Source organism: Copadichromis virginalis, linkage group LG4, assembly GCF_057382275.1.
Source record: "Copadichromis virginalis isolate Kocher_CV1m ecotype Utaka linkage group LG4, C_Virginalis_male_GT1.1, whole genome shotgun sequence".
NCBI lineage: Eukaryota > Metazoa > Chordata > Actinopteri > Cichliformes > Cichlidae > Copadichromis > Copadichromis virginalis.
Genome location: NC_140621.1, coordinates 21,401,402 through 21,424,878, shown reverse-complemented (window position 1 = coordinate 21,424,878; position 23,477 = coordinate 21,401,402). Strand labels below are relative to the sequence as shown.

The 23,477-nt window shown below is 43.6% G+C and overlaps 1 protein-coding gene across 2 annotated transcripts; it reads right to left on the bottom strand.

The window, feature by feature from the left end:
* Nucleotides 1–203: 203 nt before the first annotated feature.
* On the bottom strand, nt 204–14,032 carry gprc5ba (G protein-coupled receptor, class C, group 5, member Ba). 2 transcript variants are annotated; one of them, XM_085454186.1, is made up of 4 exons: nt 13,176–14,032; nt 3,748–4,767; nt 3,384–3,529; nt 204–276 (listed from the first exon to the last, which is right to left on the bottom strand). In XM_085454186.1, exons 2-4 carry the CDS (start codon nt 4,763–4,765, stop codon nt 232–234), a joined length of 1,209 nt encoding a protein of 402 aa, XP_085310312.1. In that variant the 5' UTR covers nt 4,766–4,767; nt 13,176–14,032; the 3' UTR covers nt 204–231. The 2 variants fall into 2 exon arrangements, with proteins under 2 accessions (XP_085310312.1, XP_085310313.1); XM_085454187.1 differs by having other exon boundaries at nt 3,408–3,529.
* Nucleotides 14,033–23,477: the final 9,445 nt, after the last annotated feature.

Here is a 23,477-nt window from a genome sequence, read left to right as displayed (position 1 = left end):
CTCTCTGAATCTCACACACACTCAAACAGTAGTTGATTGGCACACAGTCAGTGTTAAAGTCTGTACACAGAGTGAAAGGTCGATGTAGGCATCCGTGCTTTTAGTCCAGTCCAGCCAGACAGGGAGGTGGGCCCTTCGTCCTGGACCCCCCTCATTCTCCCTCCTCACCCTCTTCATCTCGTCCTTTTTTTTTCCTTTTTAAATCACACAGCCTCTTTCCAAACCTCTCGCTCACCACAGCTGCCTCCCCGTGTAGGTAGGAGGGGCAGAGGGCACCTGTAGGTGAAAAAGTTACGTTTGTTAACCGTCAGCAGTCGAGAAAGCATCTCATTTTTAGACATGCATGTTAATTCACATGGTTACAGGGTCTGCATACGTTCCATTCACACTTTATGTGGACACCTCTCTGTGTTTTAAAACAAAATGCCTATGTTTTTGCCATTGCAGATGTATTTACACACTAAAACCAGTCTATATGAATTCTCTCTTCAGGCTATCGAGCTGCCACAATCCAGGTAAATTGCAAATATCTTATGCCATTCACAGAATTGAAGCTACTTTGGCTTTTTTGCCCTGTTATTGACCTCTCAGGTGACACAGAGACTACGTCCACACTAGCCCGGATAGATTTGAAAACGGCGTTTTCGTCTGAAAACGCTCCGCGTCCACACTAGCGTTTTCAGTCGTTTTCACAGAGTTGTGCGTCCACATTGAAACGGCAGAAAACTCTAACGTTCCAGTACTGCACATGCATGAAACGCAAGAAGATTCGGCCTGCCTCGTTTCTGTCTGCCGTTTATTTACTTTCGGGCTCGTTGAAACGTCGCGGCAAAATGTCGAGGAAAAGCACCGAGTTTTTTAAATGGACTAACAATGAGGTGGAGTTGTTGCTGCGAGTAACACAAAAGTACCAAGTTGCCAAGCGAGTGAGAATTAAAGAATTTGAAGAAAAGCTATTTGGAGCATGTACAGACCGATATTAATCTGTTTTAGGGCTGTCAAAATTGAGAGCAAACAAAACAACTGCTGTATAATGCACTCCGCTATCTTTGTTTAATTGGTCACATGACTGCATCACATGACTAAAATGCGTCATCGTTTTTGAGTGTCCACACTGCAACAGGACAGCTCCATTTTGAAATGTATGCATTTTTGAGAGGGTTTTGAAAACGCTGCGTTTTTCCTTGGGGAAAACGCTGCGTTTTTCCTTGGGGAAAACGCTGCGTTTTTCCTTGGGGAAAACGCTGCGTTTTTCCTTGGGGAAAACGCCGTCTCAGTGTGGACGGGAGGCCAAAACGGAGAGAAAACTATGCATTTTCAAACGAAAACGCATTAGTGTGGACGTAGCCAGAGACTAGCTGTACCCTGAAACCTGAGTGGAAAACCTGCAGGCTGTATTCAGGGCTCCAGAAAAGCTAAAAACTGCATTTCTTTTTCTTGTAAATGCATAATTAATATTCCCTATAAAAATGCTATTTAACTCTTCACCCTTTGAAAACCTACTAGGAGTAACCTTTGAAGCTCTTTTATGAACATCTTTCAGGCCTGCTTGTAGAACAAAATGAGTAGGTGCGCATCAGAAGAAGTTAGCTTATGCAGCTACCCTTAAACCCCCCCAGAAACTGTTCTAATGGTTGTGAAACCACATCTTTAGTGATCTATCCTGAGGTGTCAGAACTAGTCATTAAGGAAACAGGGGACGTCATTGTGGAAAGTGTTAACAAAGATACTGCAGTAAATGATACTGCTCTCTGCCGTAAGGGAACAAATGCAATATTTATCCGTCAAAAAGTATAATGTTTTTATTGATGGAAAATAATGGCTCATATTATTGTATTGCTATTAAATTTTAAAGCCACACGAATCCAATTATAGCAGCTATTATATTTCCCCAAATGCACTGTGGTCAGTTAATAGCCTGGTCTCCAATAATGACCAGCCTCCGGGAAAAAAACAAAGTGCCTGTCATAAAATGTGCATTCCAATAAAAAAAAAAAAAAAAATCCAACGGTACAATCATATTGTTGCTTTTTGTCGTGTTTAATTTGTTGATTCTGATCCATTTCGGTTTGTCATCCATTAATACCAGCCAGATGTCGTCACATATGGTTGCCTACTCCTTCAGATGGTTCACAATAAAACTCTTATTTAGGAATAAAGGGTTTTGGAAAGTGCTGTGTTTTTATCATTGGAGTAACTTAACAGAAAGTGGAGTGGATCTGAAAGTGAGGCTTTATACAAAAATAGTGCTGCAGTGACAAATGGGCGAACATGACTCATCACACAGAGAGAATTAGAAATAAAGCTTTACCTCCAGCACAGGCCACCTTCACATTTAGCCAATGCAACTTAGCTTGCACTTTAGCTAAAGTTACACTTATGTTAAGTGTAAATATGTGGGTTTAAGCAGGAGCTTATTAATTTAGTACAAAGACTGATTTAATGTATTAAAAAAGGCTAAATGTTTCCATGTTTCCACTTTCAGCCTGGCAGATGATTGATATTTACTGTAAAGAATGGAGGGGTATTGATTTTCCTGTTTTACTTGCTGTAAGATGGGGAATGTGCCAGTCTCCTAAAATGTCAAACTGTACTTAGACCATTATCAACCTTGCAATACAATCCTGCAGTTTTCTATTTAATTCTTTGTGCTCGTATTTGTTTTAGTATCCTTTAAAACTGCTGTTAAAGGTTCTTTATTTCATGCTTTCTGCAAATCGGTTCCTTCAGAGCGCCCTGAGCCGGCTGTACAAATAAACGCTGCCTGCCTTTAATGGGGGTGCACAACAACACCGTTCATGCAGACTAGTGATATTTTATGCAAAGCAGCTTAAGGAGACGCCTCTCCGTTCCCTTTGTCAGCTCGATCAGCACGCCCAGCTGCAATTTCTAGGAATAGTGACTACAAATTATCTCTGTCAGCAGAGTGTCGTTTCAGCTTTTTAGACTTCTGTAATATGCTAGGTGTTGTTGGGTTTGCTTAATTCATAGCACAGTGGCTGGAAAGCAGTTTACCTGCACCAGCCATGGTGACCATTCATCCTGCACAATGAATCTTGCTGGGTCACCTGACGGTGGCATCATTAAGGGGACAATTGGTATTATATTTTTACACAGACAGCAGAATAAGAAGCAGAAGCTTCCTCACAATCACCCTTACACAGATCAATGTCAGATGAGTGACCATTTGTGACAAATCCGTCCATGCACGTGGAACAAACACAGTCGCTTGAGAGTTTCCAAACACAAACTGAGTACGCACGCACACACTCTCACACCTCTCCCTCATTCTTGTGCAATGACGTATGGTCCAGAACGCACAAATGTGCATGCAGTCTTGTCGGCGTGGTCGAATGAGAGAGCGGCGTGTAAGCGGCGTGTACCTGTGACTGGGAGGATGTACTCACCGCTCCCCCGTTCAGGATCATGGTCATCTCAGTGGGCTGGTAGACGTTGCTGCGGAAAGGAGCGCTTGGCCTGGCACCGGTGTTGCTGCTGTGCTGCCCGGCACCGCCACCGCTCCTCAAGCCTGGCGTGGAAGAGACGGACAGAGATTACTCACCCTGACTCACCACTCGGCTTACTGTCTGGAGGAACCAAAGAAACACTTGCAGAAATGTCCTCCTGCAGTTATTACTAGCCAAGCATACAAATGTGTCCAAGAGTTGCATTAGTCACTTTGGCCTACATTCCTCCTACAAAGCTAAATTACGCCTGTTTGCTCAAAAGTATCAGATTGTGCTGTACCTGCAGTGTTCTCGTCATTATATCCATAGCCCTGGTTCTCCACAAACTGCCTGTGAGATAGAGGGGTGTCATCGTCGAAGCTCGTCTCCCTCATCCGCGTTGAGTTCTGGGATGTGTCGAAATAATCCGGGGCAGTGGGTTGGGGTGGGGGTCTCAGGCAGACGTGAGATTCGGGAATGGCATGGAAGATCAGCAGCAGCCAGCCCTGAGCAACCAAAGCAATAGCCAGCGCTGGGTCATCCCACTCTGGAGACCTGCCGAGCCAGTTGTTTCCATACAGATAGAAGCCCACCCAGGCCACCCACAGCAGCAGTGACATCAGGCAGGTGACCAGCAGCCAGATGGCACTGCAGCGCCACTGACGTGTCTTGCCACACAGGGCCAGGGAGGCTGCGGTCAGCGCAGCTAGTAGGAGGGCTAGCACGTAGCTGCATGCCAGTGCGAAGTCCAGAGGAAGATACTGACAGGCAGCTTTTCCTTCCCTCAGCACGGTCAGAAGCAGCCACTCTGCAGCAATGATGCCCTGTACGGCACTCAAACCCAGTGCCAGGCCGGTTAAGGCACAGCCACCAGGGCTGCGACGCTCCCTGCCAAGCCTGCGCAGGCGGACGCCCTGAACCAGCAAGCAGGAGAAGCAAACAGCAAAAAGGAGACCCCATAGGGCCCTGCGAAGAAGACACAGTGACTCATCCCGCTCAATCAGGTAAGCAAAGCTCAGGCCGAACAAGCCAAGGATACCGAGAAGCAGAAGGAGGATAGGTCCCACGCCGCTGCGCTTCTCGCCCTCACTGATGTGGCGTAAACGGCACAGCAGGACTAGGGCGAGCAAGATGGCAGCCAGCACCCCACCGGCAGCCACAGATTCAACGGCCACCCCCCATATGGAGTCCAGGTCACAGAGGAGGGTGTACGGACGCACAAGGCCCCAGCCACAGCCTCTAGGGAGCGGCTCTGGCTCGCTGTTGGCACAGTGAGCAACAGTCAGCAGCAGCAGGAGGAGAACTGGTGGGAACGCCATCTCTGAGAGAAGACAGATAGCGAGATGATGCAGAGGTAAGGGGCAATGAGGGAGAGTGGAGAAAAGTAGGGGAGAGAAAGTCAGTAAGTCATTCTGGTCAATAACATTTGCAAAGCTGTAGAGCTGAGCAGTCACTCCCACAGCAATCATTCCTTTGTGTGACAATAAAGACAATCGGCCACTGCTGTGTTTTAGAGAGGGAACAAAAGACAGTAGTTCGTGCAGGGTGAATGACTGAAGCCTTTCTAACACACACACGTCCTGTTTCACCAATAATAGCCTTTAGCCAGACCTTTTTTGAACCTTTTTAGAAGTTTTTTAAAGGGTTCATTTCTGAGGTAAATGGCTTCAAATAAAAACAGCAACCCTCCCATGCAATGAAAAATACAAAAGAGCCCTACACAACCTACCTACACAACAACAGAGTTTTTGGGGTGTGATTTGTCTAGTCTTATCCAGCACACTAGCCTTTGGAGTGCTGACAGGGGAGCTGCAGCATCATGCATATTTTTATGAAAAAAAAACAAGAGAAACAGAGAAAGGAACTACTGTACACTCAGTTTGGCTCACTATCAGGCATCTAAGGGCACCTAGCGACAATCTATTGTAGACAACAGCAACAGAACCTCGAGCACAAGTACAAACATTTGTGTACTTTTGAGAAAAGTGTCCCAGTGAGGGGAAAAACAAAAAACAAAAAAACCCACATAAGCACTCTGCAAAATCAATGCCGTCTCAGTCTCCCTTTTCCTTTATTCATCACAGTTGTCAGCCACACAAACACACATAAAAATACACAATCTTTCATTTCATTGTGGGCTTTGCTGGGATGATCAGCGCTGTCGTTTCACCTGACAAAGCTGTGTGTTTTATGGGAGGTTGATCTGTATTTAAAGGCGCCACAACACCGCGCGCACAAACATATCTTCCTGCCAGGCTGCTGTCACTAAGCTTTCGGGCATTCTTTCCAGGCTGGCTCATGCACACTGCTCTTTTCTATCCTCTCCATGCTTACAGCTGCACGTTGGATTGTTTATTTCAGAGAACTTTAGTCACAGTGCGAGTCCGCCACGAACGTCTCGCTGTGTCCACGAATAGACAGTGTTTGCATACCACATAGTGAACACTGGATATTTCCAGCTTCATGTCCTCTGTCTCTCTATATCAAGTAAGCTGGGATGAGTCATATGGTTGGGGCGATAGAGGAGAGTACTAGGTTTAAACACACCAGTTATTAAATAGAGCAGACTGGAAGAAGAGAGAAATAGACTCAAGACATTTGGAAAATACGAGGAAGTCTAGTCAATAAGTAGCAGTGTAGCCCCACTTTGGGCTGTACTGTCTTTGTGACATTTCTGACTTTCCTGTAAGGTATGACAGTAAAGAGGAAACCAGCTACAATCAATATTTTTTAACAACATTGCATTAAATAAAAACCATCGCTCATATTCCCATGGAGTCCTGCAGCTCTCTGCTGCTCTATATTGACTTTCAGCTCATTGTTCAGATGTCTGTCTGCCACTTTACCAGTGCCATTTACTTTTAGCTTCTAACAAGAGCTCATTCTAACTCTCCTTTGACAAAAGGACACTCAACAGTAGATTTAAATATAGCAGGTTGACTCTAAACTAATGATTAAGTTGCTTCATAATGGCTGGATGTGTAGATAAGCTCAAATTGACTGCTCACATGTTTGTCACAGCTTAGAGCGCAACATTGGACGTGCTCTAAAATCTCAATAAAAACAAGCAGATTTGAAATAATTTAAATGCTGTATTAATACAAATAAATCATCTGAGACTTAACAGTTCTTGTGTTGCTCCAAATTAATTCAGTGCATTACAGATCTGGACTGTAGGATGGGTCAGGCTAACTGCCTGCGCTCTTTTTTCTCCTATGCAGCCGTGTTGTTCTAACACACGCAGAATGTGTTTGGACATGGATGGGTGGACGTCATATGTCACTTAGTCTTAACAGTGTCTTCTTAGGTGTGCAGGTCACCCGTGACATGTGCACTAATGTACCTCCATACCATCAAGGATGCTGACTTTTGAACTGTGTGCTGATAACAAACCAAGTGGTCTCTCTTCAGTGAGGAGCCAGTGGTTAATCAAGGTCTTGATGGGGGTGGGGGGACAGACAGACACTCTGTCTCTAAAGCTGAGACAGAGAGAAAAAGAGCAGTAGCCCTATGGCATGCGGTTTGCTTGGTGAGTTGTACCAGCACCCACTAGTCAAGGTCTTTTTTTCTAATGGTACAGTTTTACATCACATAGAAAATATATTTACTGCCCATGCAGTGATTTTTAGTACTGCAGTTTAAGTTTAATGAAGTACAGGCTGAGGCCCTAAAGGTCACCACTGTTTTAGTTTTCTGTCTTGTCCTTTGCAGAAAGAGATTTCTCCAGATTCTCTACATCTTTGAATTATATTATAAACTGTAGCTAAGATTGCTTACACATCATTTAAAAAAGACCAATAACACCCATGTTCAAACCTATTTTGCCACAAAAAAGGTCATAAAGATGTAAAAAAAAAAAAAAAAAAGGATTATTAATCTTCTATAAGAAACTGAAAAACACAATATGTACTGCTTTATAATTCTTCTCCAGACCTTCCTTCTCGCCCTGCCTGCATAGTTGGACCATCCATTTATTTACAAGCTTTTGATGTTTCTTTCCTCATATACATTTAAGATGGATTTTTTAAGAGAGCAGTTGTTTACAAGTTTGCGAAATAGCATTATTTATTTCTCACCCCCCCCCCCCCCTCCCCTGAGGGCATAACAGTGAAAGATGTGTGCATATATATATATGTGCGTTGTGCATATTCATGTGTTTCGAGCCCTTTCATGTATCCTTCAGAGATTTACACTCTCCAAAATTCTTCTTCATGCCTCCTCATTAATAAAATTCTTTGCTCCCTCATTTCCTGCTTGTTATTTCCTGTTGTCTCATCCCATCCTTCCTTCCTTGCTGCAGCAGCTCTTAGCCGCTGGTTATTATTGGTCTATATTAACATCAATCAGTGCTTACAGAGGAATGACTCACCAAAACACACACACATAAAAATCCAGAGCTGGATCTTTTTGTGCATACAAAAACACCTGACATTATCATGCACGCCTCAATGCACAAAAACACTCATGTTTCCTCCTAACATCATCCCGCTTTTTATGCTCCGTCACTAAACTACAAGAACAAGGGAGAGCAGCCAAGGAATTAAAACCTCACTCGCTCATCCTCAAAAAGCCAAGCAGCCTGCTCCTCCTCCTTCTTTTTGTCTTTCTTCCACACATCCTTTGTCACGTTGTAATTACTGGGACATTAACGCTTTGCACTCAAGACAAGTGCACATCACAACAGGACACGGAGGGACTGGAGCTTGTGGCCTGCACACTCGTGACTTTTTGACTCGCTCGCCATCTCGTCACCCCCCTCTCACACAGATGGTTGCTCTGGCTGCTTTTTGAGTGGCTTGGCAGACCGGTAAGCTGCAAAGCTGAAGGATGCGCAGAGAGAATGGCTGCACACATGCACAAGCAGCGAGACGTGCATGTGCAAAATGCTACGCAGAATATGCCGCACACCTACAGACACCTCTTTTTTACTTCAGCTTTACACGAGTGGTTTTAGAAGCGAAACTGTCTGGCCTTTTGGTTTGTGCAGCACAGAGGATGTAGCCGCCGTCTCGCCCTCCCCTCGCTCTCTAGACGTGTTTCTCTCTCTGTCACTCATCACGCAGCCATCTCTGCCCTCCCCTCCATTAAAAAAAAAATCCTCTATTCTGTTGGATTTTCAATGCCACCGCTCCTCCAGAGCAGCCAGAGCGGCCTCGACTTGCTGTATTTGAAGACGTCCAATCAAAATCAAATCAAATCAAATCACTTTTATTGTCACATCACATGTGCAGGCACACTGGCACAGCACATGCGAGTGAAATTCTTGTGTGCGAGCCCCACAAGCAACAGAGATGTGCAAAGACAACAACACAAACGAGCAAAATACAAGAATGGCCAACCTGAAACTAATAAATATATGTACAATATATAATAGTGTATGCATTTCTGGATGTGTATACTAAATATTTTCCTACGTGTGTGTGTGTGTGTGTGTGTGTATACACTTTTTAACAAATTAAATAGTTAAAAAAAAAAAAAAAAAAAAAAAAAGACGTGCTGTGAAAGATGCGCCTCGTACACCTCGACTAGTCCCCCTCTTTTGCTACCCAGTGTCTAATCCCTAATGCACCGTCTTGCTTCCATTTTGGCATCATTTCCCCTTTTCTGCTTGTGCCCCCTCGCGCCTTCCTACTCCACCTCCTCATCCCCCCTGCTTTCCTTTCCTTTTATTTTCACTGTGTATCTTATGTAACTGAGGGAAGGATCCAGCTCCTGCCAGTTCTGCTGCATGGCTGCTGTTTCTCAGGCTTCATCTTCCTCAGTGCCAAGAAGCCTGCTGGCAACCAGAGGTCCATCTTAGTCCCCTTCATTTCCCATCTAGCAGTGTTACATGTGTTGCTTTCGCATAAACATACTGGCATTATGTTCACGCAACAGCTTGGTGGCATTTACTATGGGTGTGTGTGTGTGTGTGTGTGTGTGTGTGTGTGTGTGTGTGTGTGTGAGAAGGCAACACATTGTGACACAACACTGATTGTGGAAAGAATGCAGCATGCAATTCCTTACAGCGCTGCTGTTAAAACGCAACAGGAATACAAGCATGAGAGTGCAAATGTGCAGCACTGCAGTCATTCAGATCTGCCCCAGGCTGGATAGGCAGGGATGGGGGTGGGAGGGGGATAGGGGTTGGGGGGTGGGGGGGGTGGGGGGTAGAAACAAGCTGTCCTGTACAATTACAAGCTCCAACAATTATCAGACGTAGCTCACGAGCAGATGCTTTCTAATTACCCTTGTGATAATTGGGAGGATTATTACGATTTGACAACCCGCAGTAATTGTCATTTTTTGAGTCTTATGCCGAGAATTTGAATCTGAATGGGGATGAATCTGTGTCTGTACGAGGGCTTAAATGCATAGGTATACATCTGGAAACGCATGGATCCAGCTGTTGAGGTGAGCGGGTCAACTGCACGTCTTGTCCTGCCATCTGCTTGCTGGTGACACCGCTCAATGACGCCAGCATTATCCACCTTTTCTTATAACACTGCATACGTTTACATTATTAGCTGGGGTTATATATATAATATGAACCCAGGCCTGCAGTGGCTTCAGGAATGAAAGCCTGGTCTGAAAGAGCAACTCGTGTTTGTCCCTCTCCACTGATTCATCCTTATAGAATATTATGAAGGTTGCAATTAGATCCTTTCAGGGCCTTTTTTAAAAATAATGATAATGTTGTTTATATAAAAATCTTTGCTACATAATAACTAGCTGACAAGCAAAAAAAACCCAAAAAAACAAATAAAGTCAGGATAGTGCATTGACAAAAATCTATAAATTACTTAAAATACTGACCATTTGAATAACAGGTGTTTATTCCTGTAACTTTTTCAGTTATTAAATGAAGTACATTATAACCAGTTAATATAAGAGTTAGTTTTATTCTATTCTTTCTAAGGACCTAGTGCTGTAGTGTAAAAGTATATTAAGACTGTACATGGTCTACAGATGAAGACGTTCTGAGTGAGAGGGCTGGCTCGAACATCTTCTTCCTTCCAGTTTTCATCAACCAGTTTTAGAGGATCTGAGAGGGTTTTAAATTAAACTTGGCTTGGCTGGACTTGGTTTTATTTCCTATAGCGACGAGTCTTCTTTCTCTCTTGAGAACACTTTGACAAGATGACCAGAGACAACCTCTCTACCAGTGCATTTAACCAGAGTCACAGACATTCAATGATGAAAACCGCCAATATGTGGCCAATTTATATGCTGAGTCTCATGCACGAATATATATTTCTATACTTCCAAGTTTTGTACTTCCTGCAAGGCTGCTGAAATAAACAGACCTGAGATCCCAGCGACACAGCAACAGACATCCTAGAGTTTCCTGTGCATGGATTGGAGACATCTACAGCAGCTTTGATCCTGCAAGTACAGCACGCTTTCTTCATTATTCCGACAAGATTTTTGTCGTAGCCGGTCAACTGTTACCCATTCATGACGCCATTTTTTTGATGAAGGTTTATCATAAACAAATGCGAGGGAATGGATTTGCTGGAAAGCATCCAACCTCCTACTTCACATAAAATAGCCAAAAGTGAATTCCATCATCTGATCTGACTGCGTTTGTCAACAGTCTTGTGACATTTGTGAGCTCGATCATAATCCAGCTGGTAGCAACAGACAAAACAATGGAAATCTAAAGAGAAAAATGAGGGAAGTGATGTGTTATTGCACTGTGATGTACATGTGGGTGCTAAAACAGTGGGAAGAAGTTGGAAAGGCAAAGTTAAGGGAAAAAAAACCCTCAAAGACAACATATATAAACAGGTTTAGGAATAAAAAAAAAACCTGAAAGAAGAGCCTGAAAAGACGTGATACATTTGCCACACCAAGCTCTTGGGTGCCATACTGAAGAATCTGACAGTGTAAGTATTCTCCCAAGACTCTTCAGACATCCCTGGCCACCCTAATTAGGCCTCATTACCATGTGACTGGACTCGCAGCGAGACCATATGCTAATTGACTTGGCAATTAAGAGTGCCAGTGTTTATTCTCAACCCTTACTCCCCTCCCTTGACTATCTTGTCTCTCTCCCTCCGACAATAACAACAAGCGTGAGGTGACGGGTCAGATGTGAAGGCATGCCAAACCCCAAAGTGTACCCTGAAACTAGAGCCACGGACATCTGGTGTCACGTGTTCTGCTTCCGTGTGACACGAATGAGCTGCATCCATTATAGATAACTTGATGGGACCCGGGGTGGAGATGAAGGAGGCTGGGGTTGGAGGGTGGGGGTGGTCACAGGGGCCCAGGGAGATCAGATTTGGTTAGAGAGCGTGATAGTGATCAGAGAGGCAAGAGGAAGAAGGAACAGCCGGATATGCGGAGGAAGAATTGGAGCGAGGCTCTTGCCTGGAGCGTGTGTGGGTGTGTGTGTGTGTGTGTATGTTGGAAAGGGTGGGAGGTGCATGATCACAAATACACATATAAAAGGAGAAGCAAGGAGTTCCCATGTAAGTGACAAAAATACCCCATTTTATACAGTCAGCTGCTTCATGTGTACATGAAGCTACACACACAAACACACATACACGTTTACAATCATCTGAACACGGCACATATGGCGTCCTCCCAGAGGACAAACTGTAGCTTTATTTTTCCCCAAGAGGATGCTAAGTAACTCATGAATTCACAGTCTGACAATAAACAGCTTCAGCCTGCTGAATATTGATTAATGATAGAAAACAAAGCACTCCAAAACAGGCCAGTGAGCTTACTCGGTACACAATCCTGCGCTCAGAGCTCGCGTATCATCTATCTACTGATCAATAAGGAGGGTAATCCATAAACTGGCATCAGTTTCCATGCAAAGATCCTTTTTCTAATTGGGCTCAAGAGGTCATTTAAGTGTGATTTCTTGTCAAGTTAGACATCCAGGGCACTGTGTCCTGTCTGCAAGGCCAGCATGAGAGGTTCAAGTCTACTAAAAGGGACACCCCTGTGTTTTAGCTGGCCAAAGAAGCAGCTTAATGCAAACACAAATTCAGAGAATGCCCTTTTCTTCTTTTCCTTTTTTCAGCATCCCCCTCTCTCTTAACAATACGACCACATGGGAGGATCCCTGGGGGCTTCCAGAAGAGTGTGTTTGTTTGAGGGACCAGAAGTAAGGCCATTGTTATCCTGGGGGTGGGGGGAATGTGTGTGTGATTCCAAAAATAAAAGAATGACATCTAACCTCCGAACTAAAGCACGGCGGAGTGATTGACACTCCCAAAATATCCCAGTGTGTTGTGGGATGAAAATGGAGTCGCTGCCACTAAAAGAGAGCAGCGTTTCTATCCTCGTGAGAAAAAAACCTCAAATGTCTCACCAGTCGAACTGCTTCAGTCATTTTCTTTAGTTTTTACCTAATTGGCCTTAAGCTCGAGACAGTATGAGCTGAGCATCGTGCATGAATATACATTTCTGCAAAAATGCTCAACCCATGTTTGCCCTCTGCTCCCCACACCTGCATTTGGTGCATCGCCTTTTTTTTCTACGGCTGTCAGTGATGCAACTTCCTTCTCAGCTGATAAACCCCCCTTTAAAAAAAATCGGCCTTAATACAGTACAGACGCAGGTGCATTCAAATAAACAGTGATTCCCTGTAGGGTATTCAGCCAAACAGCCCTCAGTAAATGTCGTGCGTACACATTTCCACAAGGATAACTCCCCCTGCCCCCCCCCCCCCCCCCCTTTCCCTTTAAAAAATCAGTATCTGTAGGCGACATGGTGAGCAGCACGTACCTTGAACGACGTAAATTAAAGATGTTCGAGGATGAAGACGGGTGCACAGTTGTCAGGTTTGATGGGAAACACAATAAAAATGTCACATTTCGTAATGAGCTCCGCTCGCTGGGTTTGCGTATTCTCTCTCCATCCACATGGACCCTTATGAGATAAGACCAGAGGATTCCTCCTGCTCCTGGTTCCACACCAGAGGTACCCGGTTATTCAGCCCGTGTCTGTTTTCCTCAGCGGCAGAATGTGCATGAATGGAAGTCCAAAAACAAGAGAGAGGATGAGACAAACCGGGTTTAAGGGTTGAAATATTTAAGAGATTCTTTATCGTTTTCCCTTTAAATCCTTTGTTCAGCAGTGCGCATATTTGACTTTGATTCGGCACCAACGTCGGAGTGTTCACCGGAATAAATAAAACAGACGGCCGGTCGGAATCCTGCGATGCCCATAACAACACGGATCCCCCCTCTTCCAGTTACTGCGCTGATTATGCCGCTGAATGTCCGGGCTGACTCTCGCTGCTCCCCGCTGCACCTCTCCCGACTCAGCGCATCACCGAAGCTGCGCTCCGCATAACGTGCGTAATGATAATCCTTCTACGCGCACAGAGAAAGTGACAGCTCTCCACAGCCGCCACAGTCCCCGCCGTCTCTGTCCTCGTTCACTGTAACCGTGACAGATTAATTGATCACTGACACGTGCACGCTTTATTAGCTCGCTGCACAACGAGACTCGAGCGCGTGCACGCGCACACTCCACTCCACCTAAGATCTCTGTCACTGTTTCAGCCTGTGAGCACAGATTGGACCCTTTACATGCAACTCTGTCACATCCAGCTGGTGCGGCACTGTTCCGAGCTCACAGAAAACACACCAATGCAACGTCAACTTATCCAATGCGTTTCCGACTGTGCCTTTCAGAATAAAGTTCTCAAGCTAATGTCCTCTATTCCAATAGAGGTAATAAATAGTAGTAATAAACACGCTTAATAACGTGGATGACGAATGAAATGGCATTTAGGTTGATGGCTATAGCTCGTTAGGTATCCCGGGTTATCTACCAATTGGGAGGTTGGGGGATTGCATGCCATAAAGTATCCTAGGGAAAGATATTTGAACCCTAAGTTGCTCTTCAATTTATTCATCAAAGCAGATTGAAATGTAAAAATGAGGCATGCTTTACGAAGTGCTCCGAGTGCTCCTTGTAGAGTAGAAAAGCCCTATATAATAACTACTTTTAAATCTCTCCGACTTCTGTTCTCGTGGACCGTTTTTTTGTGACTCTTATTTTTACAGTTACACGATCCACTTTCCGGGATTCCTTTTGTTATCTTGGGGATCTTGACGGTAACAAATTGTGGTGATTATTATTTCTCGCTCACATCACATGCTTGTTGTCTCAGCTGCTCCAGTCCATCTTCCAGGGAGGCTTGGACTGGTGGAACACCCCCACTGGCTCCTACCATCTCATCCTCGTCTTGGATTCCCTGTTTTATTAGTGTTGCAAGATGCGAGTCATGGGGAAGGATTTCCATTTTACAAACATTCTACCCCCAAAAGCAGCCTAACACGTCTGACCAGGTGACGGTAATGCTTGCAGTGTGGAGCTGGTGCAAAATATCCGTTCACAGAGAAAGGTTTAGTTTTATTAGATTGCAGGTAATCCAGCAATTTGGGGGGCGGTGTTCATCTAAATTTTGGCTTCTGCATGTTAATGGTACTAAGCCAAATCCTGCTGCACCACGAGGAAGAAACTGGGAAGCAACAACCAGCAACACTCACATTTTATACATTTTCCATGGGACTGGCCTCTATCTGGTCTCTCTCCCCCTTTTCCCCGCTTTTCCTTTCACATGCATTCCGACTCATAAATACATGCAAAGTAAAATGACATGCAGGCTCTGGGCAGTAAGGAGGCGTATCACATGGAGTAGCAGCTGAGGATATGAGACTAATCTGACAGGTGCAGGCTGGGAGAGTGACAGCATGGGAAGAGGGGGTGGAGGAAGAGGAAGGGGGTCACAGCTCAAAACAGAAGGACTGAGAAGATTAACGGTCCTCTCACTCCGGTATCCGCAGACAACATCAATTTCATCTTTATTCTCATCGTTTTTATGGACAACTGCGAACAGGCAGGGAAATCGTTATATAATCACACCTAGTTAATCACAAGAAATGGATTTTAAAGAACATCCCGATGTGAATACCTTATCTGGTTAGAGTAATAGTCCAATTAAGAGGTTTATTACCATGTAATTCCTGAGTGTGGAGCTGGGATGGGTAATTAGGCCACCATTTTGAGCCGCAGAGTTCATAAACACAAAAGAGAGTGCTGAGAAGACTGATACCTCTGTCGTGTCAGCCTCAGAAATATGTGGAATGAAATCAACTTATCATCAACTCCGAAATTAAGTAGTTAACACGCTAGAAGTCTTTTATTTATTCAACACAAACGGCAGCTATTTAGATTTATTCTCACAGGGACTAATTATGTACGTGACTAATCTTCTGGCAACTTGTTGCCAAGCCAAAACCGGAGATCCCAAGGAATTCGTTAATTGTGGTAGGCTAAAAAGTCCAAGGGATAAACCTGTCTGTCACTCTAAAATTAAACATAGTTTCATTAGAGTACTGTAAGATAATCTGGGAACTGCTGAGAGTCTTTGGGAGCAACAGGAAGGCTATAAGGAGCGTAGGGAGGCACCTCCTGTTGTGTGCACTAAGATTATCATTAGATGATAGCTGATTGCGTTAGGGCGTTGCAGCTGAAAGGGTAACAGATAATAGGAATTGATTTGTATGATAAGTAGATAAATAAGAACATGAATACATGAATAACTTGAGCTTTTTATATAATATTAGTAAGTCCTAAGTAGTAGTTTCTGTTGACAATACTTTTTTAAAGATATAACACATTTTGGGGTCAGTTTGAAGGAAAGGCAGATATGAAATGTAAAAGTGAAGTCAGAGGTCAAATGTCACATGATACGGATGCACACTATGACACAATATTTAGAATCCCTGACAAATTTTAAAGATAAAATGCATTTTATGAAAGTTTGACCTAATTTGACCTTGAAGAAGAGGTCAGAGGTCATAAGTAACGTGATATTTAGAATCCCCATATATCGTTCCCTGTATACTCATATATTCACAATACAAACAATAGCAGTAAGAAACATAGTTTTAAATAGCTCTATATAGCATTATTGTCACATTCCCCTTCAGATCCAACTGTTGACCTTGAAGGAGAGGTCAGAGGTCAAATGTGACACAACATTTCAAACAAATTCAAACCAAAAACTAAATTTCCTGATTTTGGTCTATTTATTATATTTGTTATATGTAATAAACTCAAATTGTTGTGGTTTATATGTTGCTGATTTACTTATTTATCATCTTTTTTTCAGTTGAGGTGATAACCATAGCACCTAATTATAAGAGTTTAGGTTAATTCTTTTGCGTTATGTATGTAGGTCCTTGAATCTCTTTGAGTTTGTGATTGATGTTGTACAGTGAGTGCTTTGTCTGAGTAATTTGTCTTGACGTTATGTTGTGCAGGCTTTATAGTCGCTCTTTTTCAAACGCAGTCTCGATCTACAACTTGCTGAATAAATTAAGCAAAGACTGTAACAGAATAGGTGCAGTTACATCTACAGTGAGGCTCAGATGAAAGCACCCAGTGGAAAATTCCTGCTTAAGTATTCATAGAGGGTGACAAGGCAACTCTGGATCAGTGTGAGTCTCAATCGTGCTCTGATATAACATTACTGACAGGCAGTTAGACTAACTTTGGCTCTGACTCTGAGTTATAATCCTCCTTGTGTCGGTCATAATTTCTATTGGTTTGCTCATTATATCGCATATACAGTATGTTACAGTGCCTGCATGCTGGTCAGAGATTGCTTTGCCTTGTCAAGGCCCCGCTGGGTTGCACACAATAAGCCTCACAGTGACAGCAGGGTGGCTGACATACAGAACATGTGTTGCATCTGTTTCCAGTGACGAGCGTCAGAATGAGAGTCCATGACCACACAGGATGTATTAACTATGGCAGGATGCAGGTGTCCAAAATTAGCGGGAAGAGTCTAATTTTAAAGAACACTTTGTTTCCAGCCTCACTTCCTATTTTAAACTGGCTGAAAAATATCAAACAGGGACAAAGGATGTGAAGTGTGCTAGGCGGGGTGTCTGGTGAGGAAAAAACCTTGGCTGAACTCTTACATTGTGTATATTTACAAATATCTATGAGGTTTTATTCAATAACTTCTGTAACTGCTCCTGAAGGTTTTTCATGTTCGAAGTAGAATAAAGGGCCATGCTCCAACTGATGTTCAGCCAGTATTTTAATCTTCTTTTCACCAGCAAACACCGTGAAAAACTATGGTGAAATGATCAATGAAAAACACGGATATTACATCAGCAGAACAAAAATTACAACTCAAATAAAACATACACACAAAGTAAATGCACCAACATACCGTGTGCGCCTTTCTACTGAACATTCATGAGCAATTGTAGTCCATATTTTCTATATTTCCACCCTTTACACAGGCCAGCATTCTCTTTGTGGCTCGAGCCTTCAGTCTCTGGTGACACGTGCTCTTAATTGAGCCTCACCCCAAAGCATGCGCACCACAAAGCGCCACACTCAGGCCCACCAGTAGGTGGCGACAACACAACATGAATCCAGATTAAACACCAAATTTTTCAACATTGCAATCACATAATAATTACATTTCAATGCGACAGCTACACTGCCACCAAAATTACAAAGGATTTCTATTTACAAGTGTTAAACAAAATTAAATCCTGTAATTTTTTAATAAATTGACAATCAAACATCAACTTATGTTACAAAAAAAAAACACTTCTTAAATAAACTTATAGATCACATATTATGTTTGTGTTCTTAACCCTTGTACTACTTCACTGTAGTTTAGACCCTTTAACTAGTACCACTAGTTTCTGAACTGGTCTCTCAAGAAAAGAGACTTGTTTCAAACGTTCACCTTTCTTTCCCAGATCCTTTTGCCCTATTTGGATCTTAACCTTCCGCACTAAACCATCATCATCTTCATTGGCTTCAACCACCCTTGCCAATTTCCACTCATTTCTTGGAATATTGTCCTCCTTTAAAATCACTACATCTCCAACCTGTACATTTTGTTTAGGAGTATGCCATCGTTGTCTTAAACTAATGCTGGTTAGGTATTCCTTGCGCCACCTGCTCCAGAACAACTCTGTTAAATATTGCACCCTCCGCCACCTCTTCCTGGCGTACAAATCTTCTCTTACAAATCTACCAGGAGGCGGAAGTGGCACAGACTCTTTCATTGTGAGCAAATGATTAGGCGTCAAAGGCTCAGCACTGTTGGGGTCGTTGATTGTATCAGTAGTGAGTGGACGATGGTTCAAAATTGACATGGCCTCATAGAAGAAAGTTCTCAATGAGGTGTCATCCAACCTCCCTGTGGCTTGGGCTAGGACAGAACTCATGACATTCCTAACAGTGCGGATCTGTCGTTCCCAAATGCCTCCTCTGTGACTAGCTTCAGGAACATTCATTTGAAAGTCACACTGGTTTTTAGCTAGATAAGTAGAAATCATCTCCTTGTCTAATTCCAACAGACCCTTCTTGAACTCGTTCTTAGCTCCGACAAAATTTGTCCCTTGGTCAGAACGAATCTGTCTGACTGTGCCTCTGATTGCTATGAAGCATCTTAAAGCATTTATAAATGCGTCAGTGGAGAGATCCTCCAACATCTCAATGTGCACGGCTCTCGAGCTTAAACACGTAAACAATAGGCCATACCTCTTCCATTCCTTTCGACCTTGTTTCGTGTAGAAGGGACCGAAAACATCAACTCCAGTGTAGGTGAATGGGGGCGAAGGATCCACTCTGTCAAATGGCAAGTCAGCCATGCGTTGTTCTTCAGCTGGCCCATGCACTTTTCTACAATTGACACACCCTTTAATGTATTTGGCCACTACCTTACTGCCACCTATGATCCAATAGCCACTTTCCCTGAGTTTGTTCAGAGTTTGGCCTCGGCCTTGGTGTTGCGTTTTCTTGTGACAGTGGTCAAGAACAAGTTGTGTGACAATGCCTTCCTTTGGAAGGATTACTGGATGATTCAATGCAAATGATGCTGAGGACTTTCTCAACCTTCCTCCAACCCTAAGCAAGTTGTCTGCCAAAATAGGATCAAGTTGATACATTTTATGAGTTTTTGGTAGTCCAGCTGAGTTTTGACTGAACCATTTGAGCTCTTCTTTAAAGACTTCCCTCTGTGCTGCCTGGAGGAGTACAAAAGCGGCCATTTGTCTTTCTTTTACACTAATGGGTCCTGAGTTATCTCTCCTTGCAAGTCTTTTAATTCTTGCCACAACGTTAAGAGCTGTATCCCAATTGGAAAATCTTGAGAACCTCTCAAGAAAGCTGTTTTCTTCAAGGGCATTTGTCTTCAGGACCTTTACTTCTGGGTCCCCAACAAGAAGATTAGGGGAATGTTGGTTTGTGACAATTTCCCTTTCCCATAGGAATTTAGGTCCAGTGAGCCAATTCGAGCTTAGCAGATCTGCCACCTTGAGGCCCCTAGACACGTGATCAGCTGGATTTTGATCAGATTCAATGTAAAACCATTGCTTCGGATCAGTAGAGTCTCTTATTTTCTGAACTCGATTTGCCACAAAGACATGAAAGCGACGAGCATCATTTTTTATGTATCCAAGCGTCACTTTAGAATCTGTCCAGAAAAACTCCTCGTCAATTTTCCGCTCGAGCTCTGACCTGAGGAAGTTACTTACAGCTGCAGAAACTGCAGCTGCAGTGAGCTCAAGGCGTGGGATAGTGATTATTCTTGTGGGTGCCACTCTGGCTTTACCCATGACCAGTGCACAATGCACGTTCTTATCAGCAACAATCCTGATGTATGAACATTGTCCATAGCCACTGCTGCTGGCATCCGAAAAATGATGCAGCTCAATTTTTTTGACCTTGCCAAAGTTCTCAGGAACAAGGCATCTTGGTATTTCAATCCTTTTTAGATTCTCCAAGTCACCGAGCCATGCTTTCCATTTGGTCTCTAGTGCCGGAGGAATAGGATCATCCCATCCCACTCCGCGTTTGCACATTTCCTGGAGTACTTGTTTTCCTGTCAAAATGTAGGGTGAGAGAAAACCTAACGGGTCATACACACTAGCAACTGTTGCTAGAATTCCTCGGTGTGTGGCTGGCCTTTCTTTGAGGGCTACACTGAATGAGAACACGTCAGCCTCTATGTTCCACTTTACTCCCAGCACACTTTGCATTTGAATTACAGAGTAGTTCAGGTTTACATCTTTGGTCTTGCTGGCTCGTTCTGTTTCTGGGATAATGCTCATGACCTCCTTGTTGTTGCATGCAAATTTGTGCAAGCGCAGTTTCCCTTTTGCACAGACCTCTTGTGCTTCACAGACCAGCTGCTTGGCTTCCCTGACTGAATCAATGCTGATTAGCCCGTCATCCACATAAAAGTTTTTGTGAATGAATCTGGCTGCCAGCGGGTAGTCCTTTTTTTGTTCCCTGGCGAGATACTTCATGCCATAGTTAGCACATCCCGGTGATGATGCCGCTCCAAAAATGTGCACTCGCATGCGATACTCCTTAGGCTCAGTATCTGTATTCCCGTCCTTCCACCACAGAAACCTTAAGAAGTCTCGATCCTCTGGGTTGACATGGAAGCGATGAAACATTTTTTCCACATCACACATAATTGCTATTTGATGCTCTCGAAATCTGCACAAAACCCCTGCCAGAGCATTAATCAAGTCTGGGCCTGTGAGTAGGTGGTCATTTAAAGAGATGCCTTCGTGTTTAGCAGAGCAGTCGAAAACAACTCGAATTTTCTCTGGCTTCCTGGGATGATACACGCCATGGTGCGGAATGTACCATGTGTTACTACCTGATGTGCCATCTGCTTCCTCTGCATCACCATCTTTAAAGACACTATTCATGAACTTGATGTAGTCTTCCTTGTACTTTGGGTTCTTATCCATTTTTCCTTTTAAACGTTTCAAGCGAAACATTGCAAGCTGCTTGTTATTTGGAAGCTGTGGGCGTTCTCTAAAAGGCAGAGGCATTTCTAAATGGCCTTCCTCATTGTAGTGAATGTTCTCATTCAGCATCTCTAGAAACTGAATGTCCTCTTGAGATACACTCCCTTCTTTATGGTTTGTGTCCAGAAAGTCATTTTCAAGTGCTTTAATCACAGAAGCAGGCGTGACAGATGGCAGCTCCTTTACTGTGACACGATGACAGATCCCTGCTGCTCCCATTGAACTTTTCCATGGCTTAATGGCTCCCACGATACTCCACCCTAAGTCTGTTTTTATTGCATAGGGATCATAATCCTTTCCTGGTATGACTTCCCTTGGCTTTAGCGCTCTTGCACAGTCGTAACCGATGAGAAGAGCTATAGGACAGTCCAAGAGATCTGGCATTTCATTTGCAATGCTAAGTAGATGGGGCCACTTCTTTGCTGTCTCTCGAGTTGGAATAGTGTGTTTCTCCAATGGAATGTACTCTTGAGTGTAGGTTGGTGGCAAGTCAATGTACTTTTCTGAGTTGTACCCTCTTACCCTCAGTCCATCCACTCTTTGACTAGGTACAATCGAACACCTGTCAGTCATTGTTGTCAGCTTTAGCTTCACTGGTTCCCTGCTTGCCTGTATCTTTTCACAAATATCTTGGTCAATAAATGTGTTGCTGCTTTGGGTGTCTAGCAGAGCATAAACCAATGTCTCTTGATTCTTCGCTGATGAAGAAAGCCACACTGGAACAATCATTGAAGTGCAATCATTGTTGCCCACTCTCACACTGCACGATACGGTGGCTGCATTCTCCTCTTCTGATGGTGGTTCAGGTTCATCTCCCAGTGGAGGATCTTCATGGAGAGGAGAAGGGTGGCTTCGTCTGCAGACATTACATGTTGCTCTCTGTCGACAGTTTTTGGAAATGTGGCCGACTCGCAGACAAGCAAAGCACATATTGTTGTCCCTAATAAACTGTTTCTTTTCTTCAAGCGGCATTGCTGTAAACTTTGCACATTTATAGATAAAATGATTTTGCTTGCAGCAGATACATTCAAGTTTCCGTTTGTTCTGAGTTGAGGAAGGGTTGGGTTTTGATTTTCTTTGGCTCTGAACTGGAGTTGTGTTCTTCACATCTTTAGACCCATTTGCTGATGTCACCAGGACACTGGCCTTCAGACGTTTTTGTTCTTTCTCAGGTTTTTCAAATGTGTTTTTTAAGGCAAACAGAGAAGAAACAGGATTACATGCTATACGCGCCTCTTCAGCCACAAAGTCCGCAAATTCTGCAAACCCTGGATATGCCTTTTCTTCATCCAGTAATTTTGTGACATAACGATTCCAGCGGGTTGTGGCCCAGTCAGGAAGTTTCAGCAATATTTTTTGATTTTCTTCACAATCATCTAAAACCTTGAGGCCTTGGACGTGAGGCATAGCATTCTTACAAGAAATGAGGAAATCACTAAACTCTCTCAATTTAAGTGACTCCTTTGGACCAATCTTTGGCCAACTGCTTAGTTTTCCCCTAAAGGCTCTTTGAACTACAAATGGGTGTCCATAGCGTTTGTTCAGAGCATCCCAAGCTTGTTTGTAAGCTTCCTCGTCACTTTGATAAAATGTCCCTTCTAAAACACAGAGAGCTTCTCCACCAATGTACTTCTTCAAGTAGAACAGCTTATGGGCTGAATCTGTGCAGCTAGTCTCGATAAGCGCCTTAAAGCAAGTGCTCCACTCAACAAATTTAAGTGGGTCTCCTGTAAATGTAAACGGCTCTGGCACTGGGAGTCTAGACATTACTAAGGACTCTTTTAATGCCTGCACCAGAGAGAGCTCACTTTCTTTTGGCACCACTTGAGTATCATAGTGAGGGGCGTGAACACTTTGTGAGGTCAGGATGAATTTACCTTCAGAGTGAGGAGGTGCAGTGCTCTGAGGAACTTGGGTGCATGGGGGACTGCTAAGTGGTTTAGGAAGCTGGCTGAAAGACAAAGTACTCCTTACTTCACAATTTCTTATTTCAGCATTCATTTTTGATTCCTCTTCAGCATATACATTGTATTCTGCCTGAATGACCTCAAGATCTCTTTGATTTTCCAACATTTTCAATTGCTCTTGTTGAGCTAATATCTCCTTTCTCCGGGCAGATATTTCCATTTCTCTGTTTATTTCAGCTTGCTTTGATGCCAGTCGTGCTGCTGCCTCTGCTTTCCTTGCAGATACATGACTTCCTTGCTGA

Excerpts from the sequence above, each read along its gene's own strand:
- gprc5ba (XM_085454186.1), bottom strand. The coding sequence starts at position 4,765 with ATGGCGTTCCCACCAGTTCTCCTCCTGCTGCTGCTGACTGTTGCTCAC. Across the intron at positions 3,530-3,747 it reads TAATGACGAGAACACTGCAG|GCTTGAGGAGCGGTGGCGGT; the intron begins GTACAGCACAAT and ends CTTCCACGCCAG. Across the intron at positions 277-3,383 it reads GTACATCCTCCCAGTCACAG|GTGCCCTCTGCCCCTCCTAC; the intron begins GTACACGCCGCT and ends TTTCACCTACAG.